Source organism: Centroberyx gerrardi, chromosome 6 (assembly GCF_048128805.1).
Source record: "Centroberyx gerrardi isolate f3 chromosome 6, fCenGer3.hap1.cur.20231027, whole genome shotgun sequence".
NCBI classification, from domain to species: Eukaryota; Metazoa; Chordata; class Actinopteri; order Beryciformes; family Berycidae; genus Centroberyx; species Centroberyx gerrardi.
The window spans coordinates 23,786,351-23,805,786 of record NC_136002.1 but is presented as its reverse complement, the minus strand read 5'-3'; the positions used below and the strand labels follow the sequence as shown (position 1 = coordinate 23,805,786).

Below are 19,436 nucleotides of genomic sequence, written 5' to 3'. Positions count from 1 at the left end.
ATGAAACTGCTGCTGCAGGCTTTAGGTAAATTTGAATTTTGTATTTTGATGCTTTTACTCTGTCACCAAACTCCATGAACCCAGGCTCATTTAACTTTACAGGAGACCCATTTTACCTCAGCAAAACTTTAATTTGACATGCACTTTTTTTTGTGTGACAGTCCTACATTATGCCTACTAACACAGAGTCGTTGCTGGAACGTCACATGTAACGTTGTAGCAAACTACTGAGTGAAATTCCAGAGTGCTGTCGCCGGTACAGACGTAACAAACCTTTTGGAAACATTGTTACCATATGAAATTCCACAGTGCCGTCACTTGCACATCATTTTAAACGTCGCCGGTACGTTGTCCCAATGTTTCCAGCACTTTTTGGAGATGTTGTGACGTCACTTTATATCGCTGGGATGTCGCATGCAACCTTGTGTAGACTTTTCAGTTACATTACATCCGTGTCTCTGTCACCTACTGAAGTACCGCAACTAATGTAACCTTTATAACAAAATGAGGATAAACTACTAACATACTGCAACATTGTCTATGTAGAATAGGTAGATTGTTTGTCTTGCTAAAATCTGCTCTTGCCTACCTTGCGCTATGCTTGTCCTATATAATTTTGTTCACCATTGATTGTGTTTAGTTAGATCTAGCTAGACACATTCTCTGTGAAGTCCTCTGAGACATGCTTGTGATAAAGGGCTATATAAATAAACGAACTTGAACTTGTGACATAACAGGCTAGGGGGAAACTGCAATAAAGCATATTCCCAGGTATTAATCCAGCATTAATTTATGCAACAAATTCTTTGTCAATACAAAATAGAGAAGAGCATTGGACACACTGCTCAAAAGTTATTTTTCAACCAATTGGAATTTAATATGTTGCTCTTTCCATAGCCTATTATGAAAAACCACCCTTACTCACTTCATGTACCTTCACGATACACATAGGGCATATATGGCTTTAGAATACCACAGTACATTTATCAATTAACCTAACCATGGATCCTGGTAGGGAATTTAACCTATCACTTGTCATGGTTAGCTGGAGCTGGTAGTGACTTGCTCAAGGACACTTAAGCAGGGCAGATTTGTGCCAACATTAGGCTTTGAACCCTGGTCATCTCGCTGATTAATCCAAAATAATTGATCCCAATTATATACTGTTAATATACCATTTTAAAGCTGTTAAATCAAAGATGTTAAACAAAACAACATAAACTATCTCTGTCAGTGCCTTTTTTCCATGTTGGATCACATATTCTCTCATCTGACCTGGCTTAATCTTGACAAAAACTGCTTATATTCTTGTATGTTTGGAAATAAAGCTTTTTAAAAAATAAAATGCTGTGTTTTTGGTTCAGTTGCAGCAGCTTTCCATGCATCGCAGCAGCTCCCTGATTCTGTGACGTTCGTGCGTCGCCTCCATTAGTTTGTCGGATCCATTTCTGCATTCATTTTCTGCGTCCTCCCTGCTTTTAACACTTAACATCAGCCATCCATCCAGACAGCGATGGTCTCCCGTCAATAAACCGTTTCTCCGACAGATAAAGCATCTGACTTGGAAAAGGTATGTAGGCGATTGGGTGTCGCAAGGAATGCGGAAAAGGGGGACAGTCCCAGCCGCTTCTAGCATCTGAAGCAGGCTTTCTGTGTTGTGCTAGCCTGTTAGCATGCATGTCCTGTACCAGTGTGTGTGTGTGTGCATCTATGCGTCTGCAGAAAAAAAAGCTCCACCTCAACCCTGCGTTTGCGGTCGTGCCCTTAACCATTCTCCTATAATTGGGTTTACTGGCTTTGCATTGCTATCATCGTGCTGTGTCGATTATTTTGCATGATGCTTGCTTGTCAGGATGAAAATAAAAACTGCTTCTACCTCCATTTACTTTGTTTATCCATTTCGTGACTTGGATTATCTGCTCTAATAATATTAGTCCCATATTCACGTCAGCATCCAGACACTACATTCATCATTCAGTTTGGTATAATGGAGGCTATTTTACAGTGCATACAGTGGATTAATTGTTCTTATTCTGACTTGCAGTCAGTTGTTACAGCTATGTAGGCCTACTGGGCACACCAAACTTCATCACATGAAACACCATAAATGTGATGCTTCATAAACCCAACGATGCGATAGACAATATGCTTATGCATTCATCACTGATTATATCAACAGACCCTGTTATCATGTCTGACTTCATCGAAAGTGAAGCAGAGGAGTCTGAGGAGGAATTATTCGAGAGGCCCGCTGACCGGAAAAAAGCACAGAAACATGGGGAGGTCGATGATGGTAAGGTCAACCTGAGGATAACAAATGATTAGTGATCATTTGTACTGAACACATCTGTATCCTTATTTCATGGCAAACCAGCTTGCAGGGTATGTTGGTTCAATATTACAGTATGCTGAATAAATGATGAATTCAGCAGTTTGGCTTTTGAGACTGAATGTACAGTTATGTGCTGGCAGAAGACCTGACATCTATTTTGATGAGAAACTTGATCAAATGTGTCTCCACAGATGAGGAGGAGGAAGACAACACAGAGGATCAGGATGAGCACGGAAACCTTCGAGGTCTGATCGATGACGATGTGGACCGAGATGGGGAGGAAGAGGAGGAAGATGAAGGCAAGAGGGACGAGGAAGCAGAAAGCGACTCTGGGGAAGAAATAGGACACCGCAAAAGGAAGCGAAGTCAGTGTTTCCTCATGCCGTAGTCCCTTTTCTCAATGGAGCGTGCACTAGCTATGGATTAATGATGCTTTATGTCTGCTTACAGGTTATGATGACCGCTTGGATGATGACGATATTGATCTCATTGAAGAGAATCTGGGAGTAAAAGTGAAAAGGGTAACTTGAGGCTTTAATGACAGGCACTTTGAAAATAATCTGCCTTACAAATTTTTATGTATTTTAACCAACAAATTAAATCAATCTCCTCTCCTCCTTACTGTGGTCAGCAAAAATTCAGACGTTTGCGAGACATGTCTGAGGACGAGGATGAGGAAGGGGATGATGATGTCAGAGAAGCCCACGAGAAGGACATGATAGCAGACGAGATCTTCATGGGGGTGAGTGGCGTGGACGATCGCGACGGGGCGTTGGACGTGCCGTTGCATCCTGGGGAAGACGATGAAGACGAGGAGGAATCTGGTACGAAGGTCCTACTTCACTTCAAAAGGGTTTGATTCGTTTCGACATCCATGCTTGTCTTGTAAAATCTTGTCTGATGAATTCTCAGATATCGATGACTTCATTGTGGACGATGATGGCCAACCTTTGAAGAAACCCAAATGGAGGAAGAAGTTGCCGGGATACACGGACGCGTAAGTGATTCTGACCTGCTTGTTCATTTAAAAGTTGTCATCCTTTTCGTGCACAAAGGGACGCCAGTGATTTGTAAACATCAAAACCTTTTCCACAGAGCTCTCCAGGAGGCCCAGGAGATATTCGGAGGGGATTTTGACTTTGCAGATTTTGACACGGAGGCCTACGACGACGTAGAGGATGAGGAGGAAGACGCCGAAGAAGAGTCCTGGGAGCGGCCTAAGAAGCAGGCCAAAAAGAGGGCGGGCCGTCGCAGCATTTTTGAGATCTATGAGCCCAGTGAGCTGGAGAGCAGCCACATGACGGACCAGGACAACGAGATCCGCTCCACAGACATGCCTGAGAGGTTCCAGGTGCGATCGAAGAACTCCAACTTTATCCACATAGCACTGATTTCTCCACTTCACATCTCTGCCTAAAATGTTGACACGTTGGGAGGCTTTAAGGACAGAATATGTAAGGCCAGTAAACAGACTTTTGCTGTGCCTTTGTCGTTTGTAGTTGCGATCCCTTCCTGTGAAGCCTGCAGAGGACGATGAGCTGGAGGAGGAGGCTGAGTGGATCTACAGGAACGCCTTCTCCACTCCCACCATCTCCATGCAGGTAAAGATGCTTGTTGGCCAAGCATGAACCAGGGGCGGGGCCATTCATGACTTGAATTGAGAATTCATGGTAAATTCCAATTCAGTTCCTGTTCAGTTGGAATTGGAATCAGAATCTCACCCAGCTCCAAGGAAACAGAGATTTAATTAGAATGGCAGGAAACAGAATTGTATTCCATTAAATTCCATGAAATTCCACTTCTAAGAGAGGTTGTCTTGACTTGCTAAACATTATAAATCAAACGTTATGAATCAAATAAAAGACAGTTAAACAAATCAAATACATTCAGTCATTATGTATGTATTACAATTGCATGTTATGCATCAAATAACAGCTGAAAGGTACCTTTAATATTGATATTATATACTGTAACACTTTGTGTAATCTCAGATATGTGGTAGGAAAAAACAAACAAAAAAAGGAATTTCACAGGATTTCTTCAAATTAAATTCAACCTCCTAAAATTCCAATTCAATTCCAATTCTGGCTCCTGTAGGTGTTTTTTAAATTCCAATTCCAATTCCTTAGTTGAATTGGAATTGATGAGTTGATTTATGAATTGTCCCAAACCCTAGTATGAACCACCATGTGTAATCTTAAAGCTGCTCAATATAGCAGTCTGAGTCTAATCCATTCTAATTTGCTTTAAATTCAGGAGAACACCGACTATTTGGAAAGAGGCCCGACTTCTAATTTCAGCAAAAAAGGTCCTAGTATGATCCAAAAGATCAAAGAGGCTCTGAATTTTATGAGGAACCAGCACTTTGAGGTATTTATCATTCTTATTTGTTTTCATACAACAAAATAAGTGTTGTTTAATCTTATTTTGAGCAGATGTCAAAGGTCAATCTGAATGTCCCCCTAGGTTCCATTCATAGCCTTCTACAGGAAAGAGTATGTGGAGCCAGAGCTCAATATAAATGACCTGTGGAAGGTGTGGCAGTGGGATGAAAAGGTGATCAACAACCCATGTCTCTTTTCTGTGTAGTTACATAAAAAATCCTTTATTAATTAAACCTAAACCCACCTTTTTTGTAATAGTGGACCCAGCTGAAGACCCGCAAGCAGAACCTGACCCGACTCTTCCAGAGGATGCAGTCCTTCCAGTTTGAGCAGATCTCAGCCGACCCGGATAAACCGCTGTCTGATGGCATCCGGCCCCTCGACACCGCAGACCTAGAAAGGTATTGCTTCTTCCAAATTATTTAACAATAGCTGTTTTAGTAATAAAGCAAGCAAGTCTATTTCTGTCTTTGTTATTCCAAATGAGTGAACATTTCATTGTATTTGTGGACTTGTCCAGGTTGAAGAACGTCCAGTCTAGCGATGAACTGAGCGACGTCTACAACCACTTCCTTCTGTACTACGGCCGAGACATACCAAAGATGCAAAACGCGGTCAAGTCCAGCTCGAAGAAGTTGAAAAAGATTAAAGAAGTGGATGAAGACAGTAGGTTTCTATTCTAGTCCCGAGTCTTGACATTGTTCATTGTTGTTCTGTAGCACACCTACATCCGTATCATGTTTTACGTCCGCAGGAGAGCAGGAAGCAGAGGAACAGGAGCAACAAGAAGAGGAGGAAGAGCGGCGGCTTAAAGGGCCTGACCTGAAGCTCGCATCTCGCAGGGACATGTACAGTATCTGCCAGAGTGCTGGACTGGGTTAGTAACTCAGTATTAATGTCCACTAGATGTCACTGTCAGATGTTGTACACATTTTAAAATGATATGTGATTTTGAAAAATTCTGTCTGTCGGACAACACACATTTGTGCTGACACAAGGTATGCTGTTATGAAAGGTTCTACATGTCGCATTTTATTTTCAATAAATCATTACATTACTTTTCAGACATTAGTATAATTACCATAAATCAATGAGACCATTGCCTAAATGATAGGCAGCCTCTACCGGCCTCTACACTACATTTTACATAGTGTGCCACCAGGTTGGATTTCACAGGGAATCTGCTATATTGCTTTGCAGCACAAAGGCTGATTTGCTTTGCCTCACAATAATTTGCAAGTAATACACACCTTTATTCCAGTTCCACTATTCTAACTGCAAAACAAGCACACATGGAGAAACAGCAGGGAAGGGGAGGGGGGCAAATAGCAGCATCATCTTTGATTACATTTATGGGAAATGTAATCTGAAATTTGAAACTCAAAATGCTACAAGTAGCACCTTTAATGTATCTTGTGTAGACATAAAAGACACAGATGAAATGGCACAACCTTGTTCATAGTTTAGAAATGTAGTATCACCAATATTCCACCATTTTTCCTGCAGCTACTATCCACTACTTATGGATATGAAATAAAACCATTGCCCTCATGCACTGCAGGATAATGTGTAGACAAGTGTGAGCGCTTCAGTACCATGAGGGAAAAAACGGTTGAGGCCATATAACATTGAACTGTTTTTGACCTTTCTGGTGTGGTCTGGTCTGGTCAGATGGCCTGGCGAAGAAGTTTGGTCTGACTCCAGAGCAGTTCGGAGAGAACCTGCGGGACAGTTACCAGCGCCACGAGACAGAGCAGTTTCCTGCAGAGCCTCTGGAGCTGGCCAAGGACTACATCTGCAGGTCAGCCGGTGTTAAATTGGGTTTTCTATCGTATTCAAGCATGTTCACTTATTCCCAACACTACAAGACATCCTCTCTCTGTCTGTATCCAGTCAGTTCAGCACAGCAGAGGCGGTGCTGGAGGGAACTCGTTACATGGTGGCTATGCAGATCGCCCGGGAGCCGCTGGTCAGACACGTCCTGCGACAGACGTTCCAGGAGAGAGCCAAGATCAACATCAAACCCACCAAGAAAGGGAAAAAGGTACACTGTGAAAAATGTAGCGGCTGGTTCAGTTTATAATCGCAGGTAATCCATCTGCATCAGGTTGTTTACACCAAGTCAACCATGTGACCATAATGTTGTAGTATGGACAGCCTTTAGGTTTCACTTGAGGATATTTTCATCTATATTGAATGAACGGGAAAAAGCAGTTGCATTCTTTTTGGATATGCAGGAAATATAGAAACATTAGAATAAAGGTTTGAAATTGGCCAATCAGTGTCTTCCACCTCCGACATGATGGCGGTTCCTCCCTGATCACACAGTGATACTATATAAAAACACTCCATAAAACCTGCGTTGAAATTATATTTTCTTTGCATATTTATTAATTTAATTGTTCAGTTTTTTTTTTTGTAGACTAATTCTTAATTTAAAGGCAGTAATGTGTCCCAGAGTTTCCCCTACCATTGAATAGGTGCAGTGGGTGCAGTGGGTCACCCACGTCTTAAAAAAAAGATTGTAAACTCTGCTCTTTTCAATATGTTCATGATTCACAACATCAGCACCTCATTCAGAGTTTTGTATGGGTCTTGCGGTCCCACCTGTTCTTCTCACAGGACATAGATGAGGCCCATTACGGTTACTCATTCAAGTACTTGAAGAACAAGCCAGTGAAGGAGCTGAATGGAGACCAGTTCCTCAGGATGTGTCAGGCAGAGGAGGAGGGACTGCTCACCATCAGCATCTGTATTGACCTGATCGGAGTGAAGGGGTGAGGAGTATTGTTGATATTATTATTCCATGATTGTTAAGTTTGCCTGTGGCCCACAGCTCTGATCGGATTTTATTTCTGGGCTTGACTGCTATCACAGACTGAAAATTAAAGCTTCATAATAACATATTCTCATGTTAGGGAGGTGATTTTACTATTTTGTTTTCTTTTTTTCTTTTTCAGCCAAAAAAAACATAATATCAGTCTTGACTAAGATTTTTGTGTTGTTTTACTGTAATTTTTCGAATAAAGTGGTACAATATATTGCAACTTCATCGACAACATCAAATTTTGGTATGAATGTAAAACCTGGAAAGAATCTCTATATTCTCATGTTAGAGAGGTGATTTTACTATTTTGCTTTCTTTTAAAAAAAAACAAAAAAACATGTCAGACTTGGCTGAGATCTTTGTGTTGTTTTACTCACTTACTACAAATGTAAAACCTGACGAGAATCTCTCTGCTTAAAACTGACTGACTGCCATTTCTGTGTCTTTATCGGGCAGGTATGGTGACCAGACTTACTTTGAGGAGATCAAGCAGTTTTATTACAGAGATGAGTTCAGCCACCAGGTTCAGGAGTGGAATCGGCAACGCACCCTGGCCATCGAGCGCTCCCTCAAGCAGTTCCTCTACCCACAGATGGGTAAAGAGCTGAAGAACAAGCTCATAGCTGAGGCGAAAGAAAACATTACCAAGGTATTTCATGTTCTCTAATCAAGATGATCAACAGTTCCTCTTCAATATAAGAATACAACCTGATAATGATGATAATGTAAATGCTGTTGTTGTCAGTACTTTAAAAAGCTTTTATTTCTTTTACGTTTTCATTGTTACTATGGTATTGATAACTTCTTCTCTTATTCTGGCATTGACTTTCCAAAGCAGGCGGCTCAGAGCATTGATGTATGTTGAGCCCACAGTATTGTGATAGTGGTTGCCACCCCTCAGGCCTGCAGCAGGAAGCTGTATAACTGGCTGAAGGTGGCGCCCTATCGTCCCGACCAGCAACTGGAGGAGGAGGATGAAGACCTAATGGCTGAGGCCCAGAGCAAGGGGATCCGGGTCCTGGGAGTGGCCTTCGCATCCAGCAGGTTGGTTATAAGGCTCCATCTTTGGCTCCAGAGCCTTTTTGGCCCTTGACTTTCTTCGTGATGCCGTAGTACGAAGTGGTTTACCTCTTATTCCTGTTTCCCCTCAGAGACACTCCGGTGTTCTGCGCCTTAGTGAACGGTGATGGAGAGATGGGGGATTTCCTGAGGCTTCCCTACTTTCTGAAGAGGAGAAATGCATGGAGAGAGGATGAGAGGGAAAAGAAGGTGATGCCTCTTTCATTACGATCGTGTGTGTTACATTAATCTAAGGATGGCATAGTGATAAATCAACTTTCTGGTTCTGTGTAATAATATATTAGCTCCAAGACATTGACACCCTGAAGAAGTTCCTGAACAGCAAGAAGCCTCACATCATTGCCGTGTCTGGAGAGAACAGGTCAGTTACCCTGCGTTCCTTTTTTCCTCTGCTTTCTCTGACCAATAAAGAACCCCGCTGACATGCCTGTATATTTGTCTCGCTTGTGTCCCATGTGCTGCAAACCTCAGGGACGCCCAGCTGGTCATCGATGACATAAAGCGCACAGTCAGTGAGCTGGAGCAGGAGTCTTCTTTTCCCTCCATAGCGGTGGAACTGGTCGACAACGAACTTGCCATCCTCTACATGAACAGCAAGAAGTCAGAGGTCAACTGACACATTTCAGATCTCAGAACCCTTTTTAACTCAAAAAACCCTCCCCATCCCAAAAAAAACTCTCTTTAGTGTGCCTCTGTCTCTTTCTCTCCTTTTCTTTCTCGCCCTCTCTCTCTCATAATGTTCAGGCTTTTGTCTCTAACCTTTCTTCCTGCTTTACAGGCAGATTTCCGGGATTACCCTCCTCTCCTGAGACAAGCCGTTTCTGTGGCCAGGAAGATCCAGGATCCTCTAGTTGAGTACGCCCAAGTCTGCAGCAGTGATGAGGACATCCTGTGTCTGAAACTCCACCCACTTCAGGTGAAGACATCTGACAGTACAGTATAAGACTGTTGTGCAATATAAAACTGCAGTATGAAGGTCATTTTACAGACTTTGATATCAACAAATTTGTGTTATTGCTCTTCAAATTCTTATTTGAAATTATATAGCTCAATCTGATGAATTTCAGGATCAGCTATGTATCAGAGTCATCAATGATACCATACCTATTTGACAATTTATGCCAAAAAATGACAAACAAAATGTATTTTATTGTATTTTTATATCAAAATCTCATTACTTTACTTCCTGGAAAACAAATCTTTAACGTTGACCTCATGCTGCACCAGGAAGAGTTCCAACCAATAAAACCATCACAGATTTAACAATCCCGCCCATCCCACCAAATTAAACTGCCTTTCTCTCCCTAACTGATATCCCATTGATTTATGATCCCTTCTCGCGTTAAGTCCCGCCCAAATATTTTGCAACAGTAAATACATCACATGAAGGAAGCAAGACGCTCTCAAAATGTGGTTTCATTGTGACTTTAAGTCCATATGAGGATTCTGACTGTCCTCTAACTTCCATGTAGGATTATGTGGTGAAGGAGGATCTGCTGAACGCTCTGCAGTGCGAGTTCATCAACCGGGTCAACGAGGTGGGTGTGGATGTGAACCGGGCCATGGCTCACCCCTACACCCAGAGTTTGGTCCAGTACATCTGTGGCCTCGGCCCGAGGAAAGGAGCCCATCTGCTGAAGGTGAGACAGGGGCTGCAAGAGGTGTTCCTGTTCCCTTTTGTCCTTTTGTGGTCCTGTCAGCAGATAGATAGAGCAAATGTGTCTTCTGTTAAAGTGTGAAGCCGCACCATTCGAACAAATCATATGTACTTGCGGTTTCAGATCCTGAAGCAGAACAACACGCGTTTGGAAAATCGCACTCAGCTGGTCACTACGTGTCACATGGGTCCCAAAGTCTTCATCAACTGTGCCGGATTCATTAAGATCGACACGGCCTCTCTGGGAGACAGGTCAGACTGTGAATGTTACCCAGAGATACAGTACATGACAAAAACAATGCTGCACAGAATACATCTAAAAAACATTAAAAATCTTTTTTTTATTTTGATATTGACAGAAAAAGAATATGAACCGTATTATTATTGATATGATTATAAAATTTACCACTACATCATTGGTCATGACAATTGTGGGCCTAAAACAGAAATGTACTTATTAATTTGTGTCAACATATAAGAGAATGTTTGCAAAAACAGCAGTAGCAATTAAACTGGCATACAATTATGTGATAATGTGGCAGAATTTTCTAGAAAATCTATTTATTTGCATCATTGCTAGTTTGTTGATTCATTGTCTGAAAGAATCTCATTGCCAAGTATCTCTTTGCAGCACAGAATACACCTAATAGACATTAAAAACATATTAATGTTGACATTGACATAAAAATAACATGAATTTCATTATTTCATCGACATGCTCATGTTATTGTATAAGAGAATGTAACAACAGCAGTAGAAATATGCAGTAATGTGGCAGACTCATTGCTAGGGAGTTGATTCATTGTCTGAAAGAATCTCATTGCCGAGTGTCTCTCCCTGCAGCACCGACTCCTACATCGAGGTTCTGGATGGATCGCGGGTTCACCCAGAGACCTATGAGTGGGCGCGCAAGATGGCTGTGGATGCCTTGGAGTATGATGAGTCAGCGGAGGATGCCAACCCTGCTGGAGCTCTGGAGGAGATCCTGGAAAACCCGGAGCGGCTGAAAGACCTGGACCTGGATGCCTTTGCTGAGGAGCTGGAGAGGCAGGTCAGTGAGAATAACAGAAGGCTGCCAAAGTACATTGGTAGTAATTCTCACTCTCTAAGTTCACGTTCACACCAAGCATGTTTGGAGCAGTTTATTCAAGGTCTGGAGTGTTTACTCGTTTAGTTTGGTTCATTTGGGCAGTCGAGAACAATGCCATTCAAACTCAGGTGCCACCAAATAACTGCACCAAGACGCCTGACATTGCAGGCCTCAGTTCTCTTCCAAGTGAACTGTGGTCGGGTTTGTTAGAAGTGAGAATGTAATCATACCAACTACAGGAAACAACCCCATAGCACAAGGTTTTATGGGTGTAAGGAGACAGATGTTGACATCTGATAGCCAGCAGCTACTCCTAGCTAACAAAATGAAGTGAGGGCTAACCACAGTCTGCACTGATGCTCATATTCAGCTTTTTCTTTATGTGTTCCTAACTGGTATGAACACCAGAGAAGGTAGATCATGGCGAAGAGTGCAGACAAATCCATCAGGTTACCAAAACTCTGTCTAATAAATGAGCTACTTGTGAGTCCATGTGACTGATGTTTACAAGCCCTGGTTCCCGTGTAATTAGGCTTTTCCGCTGTGGTTTGGACTAAAGAAAACAAACTGACACGCTCTGTGTTCTCTAGGGCTATGGAAATAAAGGCATCACTCTGTATGACATCCGTGCCGAGCTGAGCTGTAGATACAAGGATCTGCGGTCCACCTACAGAGGTCCGAACACAGAGGAGATCTTCAACTTACTCACCAAGGAGACACCTGAAACGTTCTACATCGGTAATGATAACAACGTCCTCACTGATATTTCAACTGGTCGTTATGTTTCAGCTGTTTTTTTTTTTTTTAAATTAAATCTAATGTTTACATGAATCTCAGAAGTGGGCATGAACAGTCTGGGTTGCTCCCTCCAGGTAAACTGGTGACCAGCGTGGTGACAGGCATCGCTCATCGGCGCCCCCAGGGGGAGAGTTATGACCAAGCTATAAGGAACGATGAGACGGGTCTGTGGCAGTGTCCGTTCTGCCATCAGGACAACTTTCCTGAACTCAGCGAGGTGAGTTTTGAGGGGATCTTTTGGAGTTTTTCAGTTTATTATTCTGACTGTGCAATATTGGTAGCTTAAAACAAGTTTACTGATTGATTGATGTTAACATTTATTTGTAACTACAGTGGTAGCAATGCATGCAAGTGGCATGCAAGTGATTGTGCTTTCTCTCTTGCAGGTGTGGAATCATTTCGACAGCGGCTCCTGTCCCGGTCAGGCTATCGGTGTGCGCTGCCGCTTGGACAACGGAGTCACTGGTTTTGTCCCCACTAAGTTCCTTAGCGACAAAGTGGTCAAGCATCCTGAGGAAAGAGTGAAGGTTGGGTTGTGTATTCAGATATTCAGCAATTGCAAGTCGTAGCTGTTGTGTGAAAACCTGTTGTCTAACTCCAGTTTTGGTGATTTTCATGTTTTAACTTCAACTGAAGAATTGCACGCTTCTCTATGGGTTAAGAAAATACTACAACACTTGGGTTTATGGCACCTTTTCAAAACCAGCTACAAAAATTTAAAAAATGCGTGGTCATCAAGCTAAAAACAAAGTCGTTTTTCATTGTGAAAAAGGCAATTTGGAGGTTTTCACCCAACAACAGTGAAGTGTAACTTGTTATTCATAATACAATATATTTGTTTGTGGTGTGCATACTCCCATCTGAAATCAGTTGAAAGATTGTCTTTGCACTTTCTGCTGTAACATGCTTAACAAGAGGAGCTGACTTTGATTTAAGTTCAAACGATTTTGACGTACAAATAGAGCAGATGCCATATTTTAAAATGTAAATGGGGCTTTCAAGAGTGTGTAGTCGCTCACACTCAGGAAAAGGTCAAGTGAGGGCCAAGGAAGACACACAGGAGAGAGGGGAGGGAGAGAGGGATTTCCGTTAAGCAACTATACTAAAGTTCCTTCAGGTGTTGTCCACTAGAGGTCAAGAGCAGTACAAGCCTTCAGATTACTAGATCATATGGTGTGTGTGTGTGTGTGTGTGATCATATGTAGGTGGGCATGACGGTGCACTGCAGAATCATGAAGATTGACATCGAGAAGCTCAGCGTGGACCTCACCTGTCGGACATCAGACCTGTCAGACAAGAACAACGACTGGAAGCTTCCCAAAGACACGTACTACGACTTTGACGCTGAGAGTGAAGACACGAAGAAGGAGGAGGAGGCGAAGATGAAACAGCAGAGAACAAGTTTGTATCCGGGAGCTTTCAGCATCCCGTATCTTCAATTGATGAATACAGCAGATGGAATTATGTTTTGCTTATTGCTTACATATCTCCTTCTCTCTTTGCTCTTTACAGCCTATATCAAGAGAGTGATCGCCCACCCCTCCTTCCACAACATCAACTTTAAGCAGGCGGAGAAGATGATGGAGTCCATGGACCAGGGAGACTTGATCATCAGGCCGAGCAGCAAAGGGGAAAACCACCTCACTGTCACCTGGAAGGTGGCTGAAGGAATCTACCAGCACATCGACGTACGGGAGGAGGGCAAGGAGAACGCCTTCAGCCTGGGACACACCCTCTGGATCAACAATGAAGTAGGTTGTTTTTACTGGTGAACTGGGTCTCAGAGGATTTGTGCACAGATAATGTGAATATATTAAATTTTACTTTTCATAATTCCTATATTCTTATCCTCAGGAATTTGAAGATCTGGATGAAATCACGGCCCGATACGTCCAACCAATGGCTGCATTTGCTCGTGATCTGCTTGGTCACAAATATTTTCAAGAATGCAGTGGCGGAGACAGAAAGGGAGTAATATATTGATAATATGGATAATTTTCAGTTGTGTTAGGGAAAATATCTATATCATGTTTAATGTGTAATGTGTCATCTATCTTTGCTGGCGATTGTGAAGACTGTGAAAGAGTTTGACCCTTTTGAAGTATTCCTTAACAATCATCAGCTGCTGGTTTTCTGAATTACAGAAAATGGAGGAGGTCCTGGTGAAAAGCAAGAAGGAGAAACCTACTTTCATCCCGTACTATGTGTCTGCCTGTAGAGAGCTGCCAGGGAAGTTCCTGCTTGGTTACCAGCCCAGAGGAAAGCCAAGGTTAGCTGGTGACTGCCAACCACCACCCACTGCCTTTGTGATGTTAACGAACACCCATTCATACCAAGAACGCATTTGTACACATATAGAAACGTTGGCGATGCACTTGGCTCGGTTTTAAGCCGTGTGCATTGGACAGCGGGGAGAATCACCTCTTGTGCCAGACTGGAGCTGCTCGCACCCAAACAGAAAATGTGTGTCAGAGCAAAGGGGAAAGCATGAAGGGCTTTTTGTCTTTGCAGCTGTTGCCCGCCAAGAAAAAACAAGATTACTGAGCTTTTTTAAAGGCAGAAAAAGGCGTGGACGACAGCATTAACCCTTACATGTCGCTATCTTGTAGTGTAAAGGCAGTAGACTGCATCATCACTATTGAGTAAAATATTGGAAATGGAAATGTTACACTCAGAATTTCATATTCTAGTCGCTTCAAGAATTTGCAATCTTATGATTTCAGGGTTTTTTATCAAAAGTAAGCGGTTACTGCAAGGACTTATCTCTTATGTTGCATAAACTACTTGACATCTTTAAAGAAGTTGCACACACACCAATGAAGAGGTGAATAAAAATGTTGGCCTCCTGGATGACTGTTATTTGGTCCTCCTCATACATACCACAATGCAATGCAAAGATCTGTTGAGTGCAGTTCATACATTTCTTATAGTTTACAAACTCTCAAGAGAGCAGGTTGCCATTTGGATTTACACTGTGGGATGGGGCCACCACTTCTAATGTATTTAAAGAAATTGGGAATCGTCAGATCAACATATTTGTCTTTTGACTTGCAAATTTTGCCATTGCTTGCAGTTTTACTACACATAACCACAAAAATACTGTAAATTGTCCTTCATTGTTTCAGGAGAATTAGGCATTGTTTGTCACAATAATTATGTAAAAACTCCTGAAGCGCCTAATAATGTTGTTTGACAGGATTGAATTTGTGACCATCACGCCCGAGGGATTCAGATACAGAGCCCAGATTTTTCCCACAGTCAATGGACTCTTCCGCTGGTTTAAGGACCACTACCAGGAGCCGGTGCCAGGTCAGAGCCTATAGAAAATCTGTCCTACAAAAGCTACACAGTGAAATGAGAGATCCAGCATGGTTTGTGTCTGATGAGGGGTTTTGCTCTTTATTCCACCAACAGGAATCACTCCCAGCAGCAGCAGCAGAACACGCACTCCTGCATCCATCAATGCCACGCCAGCCAATATAAATATTGCAGGTTAGTTCCTCTCAATCAGTACAATCTGTGTTATACTGGTGAGTTTAGTGGATTATTGGATTCTTCACCTCAATAGGATGCCACAGAGTGTGCTGTCCTCTCATTACAGCGTACACCATGGATTGTGTATACATCCCTTTGTGTGTTTTCTTTCTGCCCGCTCTATTCAGATCTGACCAGAGCAGTCAGCGCCCTCCCTCCCAACATGACCTCTCAGATGTTCAATGCCATCGCCGCAGTAACGGGCCAGGGTCAAAACCCTAACACGACCCCTGCCCAGTGGGCATCCAGCCAATACGCGTACAGCGGCAGCAGCACTGGGGGAGGGGGCAGCAGCAGCGCCTATCACGTACGTTTGGCAGATCCTCCAGTTCTCCGGTTCATATGGAGTACCTCAGGGCTCAGTTCTTGGGCCAGTTCTGTTTTCTTTATATAATGTTACCTCTGGGGCACATTATTCGTCGCCATGATGTTTCCTTTCATTTTTATGCTGACGACACACAGCTTTATTTCTCAGTAAACCCCAACGATCTTAATAGGCTGCATTGCAGATATTAGAGATTGGATGGCTCAGAATTTCCTCCAACTAAACGCTGATAAACCAAAGTTCTCATTATTGGCCACAAACATGTAGCAAAACAAACTCAGCTGTCTCTGGGTGCCTTAAATTCCAAAGTCAGGCCTGTGTCCAAAAACTTAGGTGTTCTGTTTGATCCTGACCTGAACCTTGAATAGCATATTAAAAACACTGTACTTCACTGTACTTCTTTCACCTGAAGAATATTGCAAAATAAAACCCTGTCTGGTCATCTATTCTTATTTATTTATTTTACTACTTTTATTTTAATTTTTATGTAAAGCACTTTGTAAACTCTGCTTTTTGAAAAGTGCTAAACAAATAAAGTATATTATTTTTATTCTCCAGTTGACCTCAATGTTCCCCGACCCAGCTAATCTTTGATATTTTTGACTCACTCAGGTGTTTGCCACTCCTGCCCAGCAGCCTCTCGCGACGCCCCTCATGACGCCGAGCTACTCGTACACCACCCCAAGCCAGCCGCAGAGCATCAACACCCCGCAGTATCCCAGCAGCACTCCTCAGTCCTCACACGGACGCCGCCCTTCCTCCTCCACGCCATCCTCGTCCTCCTCTCACCACAGGACGCCGCAGTTGCAGCCCAAGTAAGTCACTTCACAGTTTTCAAAAACGCCATCATACAGGTGGGGACTCGAGTCACATGGCTTGGACTCAAGTCAGACTCGAGTCACAATTTTAACTGCTTGAGACTTGACTTGATGCATGAAGAGAATACTTGAGATTTGACTTGTAGATGTACTTTGATGACTTGAAAAGGTTTCTAAAGTCTCGACAAAAGATCTTATGTATGTGTAAATTACTTGATTGAAAGTTATGAGATTTTGAATTCTGTTTTATGGATTGATTGGTTTTATTAAAGTTGAAATTGATTATAGAAATCAAACTCATGAGGCACAATTTTTTATACTATTAAAATGATATTGCATTGAAAAGTCCAGGATATTAAATTAATACTGGACTTGTGATTTGTTCTGATTTGACTTGGTCTTCTACATTTAGACTTGAGACTTGACATTAATGACCTGGACTTGACTTGGACTTGACTTGGTAATCTACATTTAGACTTGGGACTTGACTTGAGACTTGTGCCTCAAGACTTGAGACTGACTTGGGACTCGAGCAAAGTTGCCTTGGTCACACCTCTGGTTACCACTTTTGGAAAGAAAAGAATTCTGGGAGCACAGTGAGATCTATATTCTCTTCTGCTCGATGTCCCGTTCCCAAATCCTCAGGTCGACTTCGCACACCGCGGTGGACTGGGGGAAGATGGCCGAACAGTGGCTCCAGGAGAAGGAGGCCGAGCGCAAGAAGCAGAGGCCCAGCAGGATGACGCCGCGACCCTCGCCCAGCCCCATGATCGAGAGCACGCCCATGTCTGTCACCGGAGATGCGACGCCGCTGCTGGATGAGATGGATCGCTAGGTTCATCCAAGTTCTGCTCGGTTCTACTAATCCTCCCCACAGCTACAACACAACTTTAGTTGTTACAAGGGGAATACGCTTTTGTTTACCAACATGTATGTGAAACCACACCTCTTAAAAGAGTTCTTTGTCCTCCAAAACAGTTTATAATGAGCCAAGGACTTTTTCAGTTTCCAATACAAGGCAATATCAGCCAACTCCCATCTGTTGTTAACTTTTACCCAGTTGCAGTATTTGTAGAATATGCAGGAAACTGTGGTCTTCATTTATCAACCTGTGTGTTGTTCGTAATTGGTGTGAAAAATGGAGCCGCATTAAAATTCTGATCTGCATTTATCAGTGTTGTAGACACAAGAGGATACGTTTGTATATCTGTTGCGTATCTCATTCAACAGATTCACTGGCGTATCTCCATATCTGAAACATTCTGTGATTGTTAGACCGTTCTCCACTTGCAGAGCCAGCAAATGCTAATATTCAAATTGAATTCTGTGCTGTTGATCACTGCAGAATTACTGAGGCCTACTCTGTAATATTTTCAGTAAAAACACACCCCATTAGCTCTGTAGCATAAAAACATCTAGTTCCATTTTCACTACCACAGTAGTAAATAACTGTAACTGGATATAAATGGGGGCCATGAACACAGACACTACATAGACCTATTTAAAGTTGAATAAGACTATGTGAAGCTTAGATACTGTAAGCTAATTTCTAGAGAGAAGTTAAAATGTTTTTTTTGTTGAGATTTCAAAGAAAAATACAAAGTTTGCATTATAAACAAGTCACAGTGATTGAACAACCTCACAGAGGCTTTACTGATATGCAAATATTTGCCCCTCTAGTCAAAGTTGATCTCAAGTTATTGTAAATATAAACACTAATACCACATCCCAATACAGAAATGTCACATTGAGTTGAAATGTCACAATGAGTGTGTATAGTGTGAACACTATAATTTCCAAACAAACAAATTTGTTTATATCTTGATTAATAAATGAGGCCAATTGAAACTGCATGCTTTGTTCGAATCAGACTTTAAGCTTAGTAACTCCAAATGCATGCATTTAAAATATCAATGAATGAATAATTCATTTGAGGTTGATTTGAAGTCATTATTTATGCATCTTCAAAGCAGAAAATGTCTAAGACTTTAATATTCTCTTTATATTCTCTTCTAATGTTCTCTTCATTTCAGCTTTATCATATTGCTGCAGCATTATGTTCTTGCATTCCTGTTATCACTTGAAGCTTTTTAGTAATTTCTGTCAACTGCAGGTGTTTCTTAGCTCTGTTAGCTTGGTTGGTGTGAGCCTTATTGCTGTCTAGCCTCTGTCATGCAAAAGCTGCAGGCCGAACATAATGTCAGTGTGTCCCATAATGAAAAAGAACAATATTACATTTTGTGTGTGTGTGTGTGTGTGTGTGTGTGTGTGTGTGTGTGTGTGTGTGTGTGTGTGTGTGTGTTTGAGAGCAGTGTGAGGGTGAGGGAGTGGTATGCATTGCCGAAACAACCAGTACTTACTATCCATACACAGTTGTCACTACCGTATGTCAGTATAAGTAATTGCATTTGTTGGCTTCTGTCAGTGTATTAAGCCTTTTGTTATACCCATGCACATTTTGTTTGGACCAACTGAAGTAACAAACGTAAGCTACACCTGTGAACAAAACCTTCTATATTTGCCTTTCAGTATACATACTATGTGTCCAGTAATAAAAAAAAACAAATCCTTGGTTAATAAGCATCTTTTTC

At 42.1% G+C, this 19,436-nt stretch overlaps 1 protein-coding gene across 1 annotated transcript; it reads left to right on the top strand.

The window, feature by feature from the left end:
• Positions 1-1,485: 1,485 nt before the first annotated feature.
• On the top strand, positions 1,486-19,198 carry LOC139923782 (transcription elongation factor SPT6-like). The gene is made up of 37 exons (XM_071914641.2): positions 1,486-1,570; positions 2,180-2,293; positions 2,524-2,697; positions 2,783-2,853; positions 2,964-3,156; positions 3,245-3,329; positions 3,428-3,683; positions 3,832-3,933; positions 4,589-4,702; positions 4,799-4,888; positions 4,975-5,117; positions 5,237-5,369; positions 5,479-5,593; positions 6,388-6,517; positions 6,610-6,760; positions 7,339-7,493; positions 8,000-8,192; positions 8,445-8,587; positions 8,695-8,812; positions 8,908-8,984; positions 9,095-9,230; positions 9,402-9,539; positions 10,096-10,263; positions 10,405-10,532; positions 11,124-11,331; positions 11,961-12,108; positions 12,243-12,385; positions 12,555-12,695; positions 13,374-13,569; positions 13,681-13,919; positions 14,023-14,139; positions 14,313-14,437; positions 15,365-15,477; positions 15,583-15,660; positions 15,831-16,009; positions 16,640-16,842; positions 17,491-19,198. Exons 2-37 carry the CDS (start codon positions 2,191-2,193, stop codon positions 17,678-17,680), a joined length of 5,196 nt encoding a protein of 1,731 aa, XP_071770742.1. The 5' UTR covers positions 1,486-1,570; positions 2,180-2,190; the 3' UTR covers positions 17,681-19,198.
• The last annotated feature ends 238 nt before the right edge of the window (positions 19,199-19,436 follow it).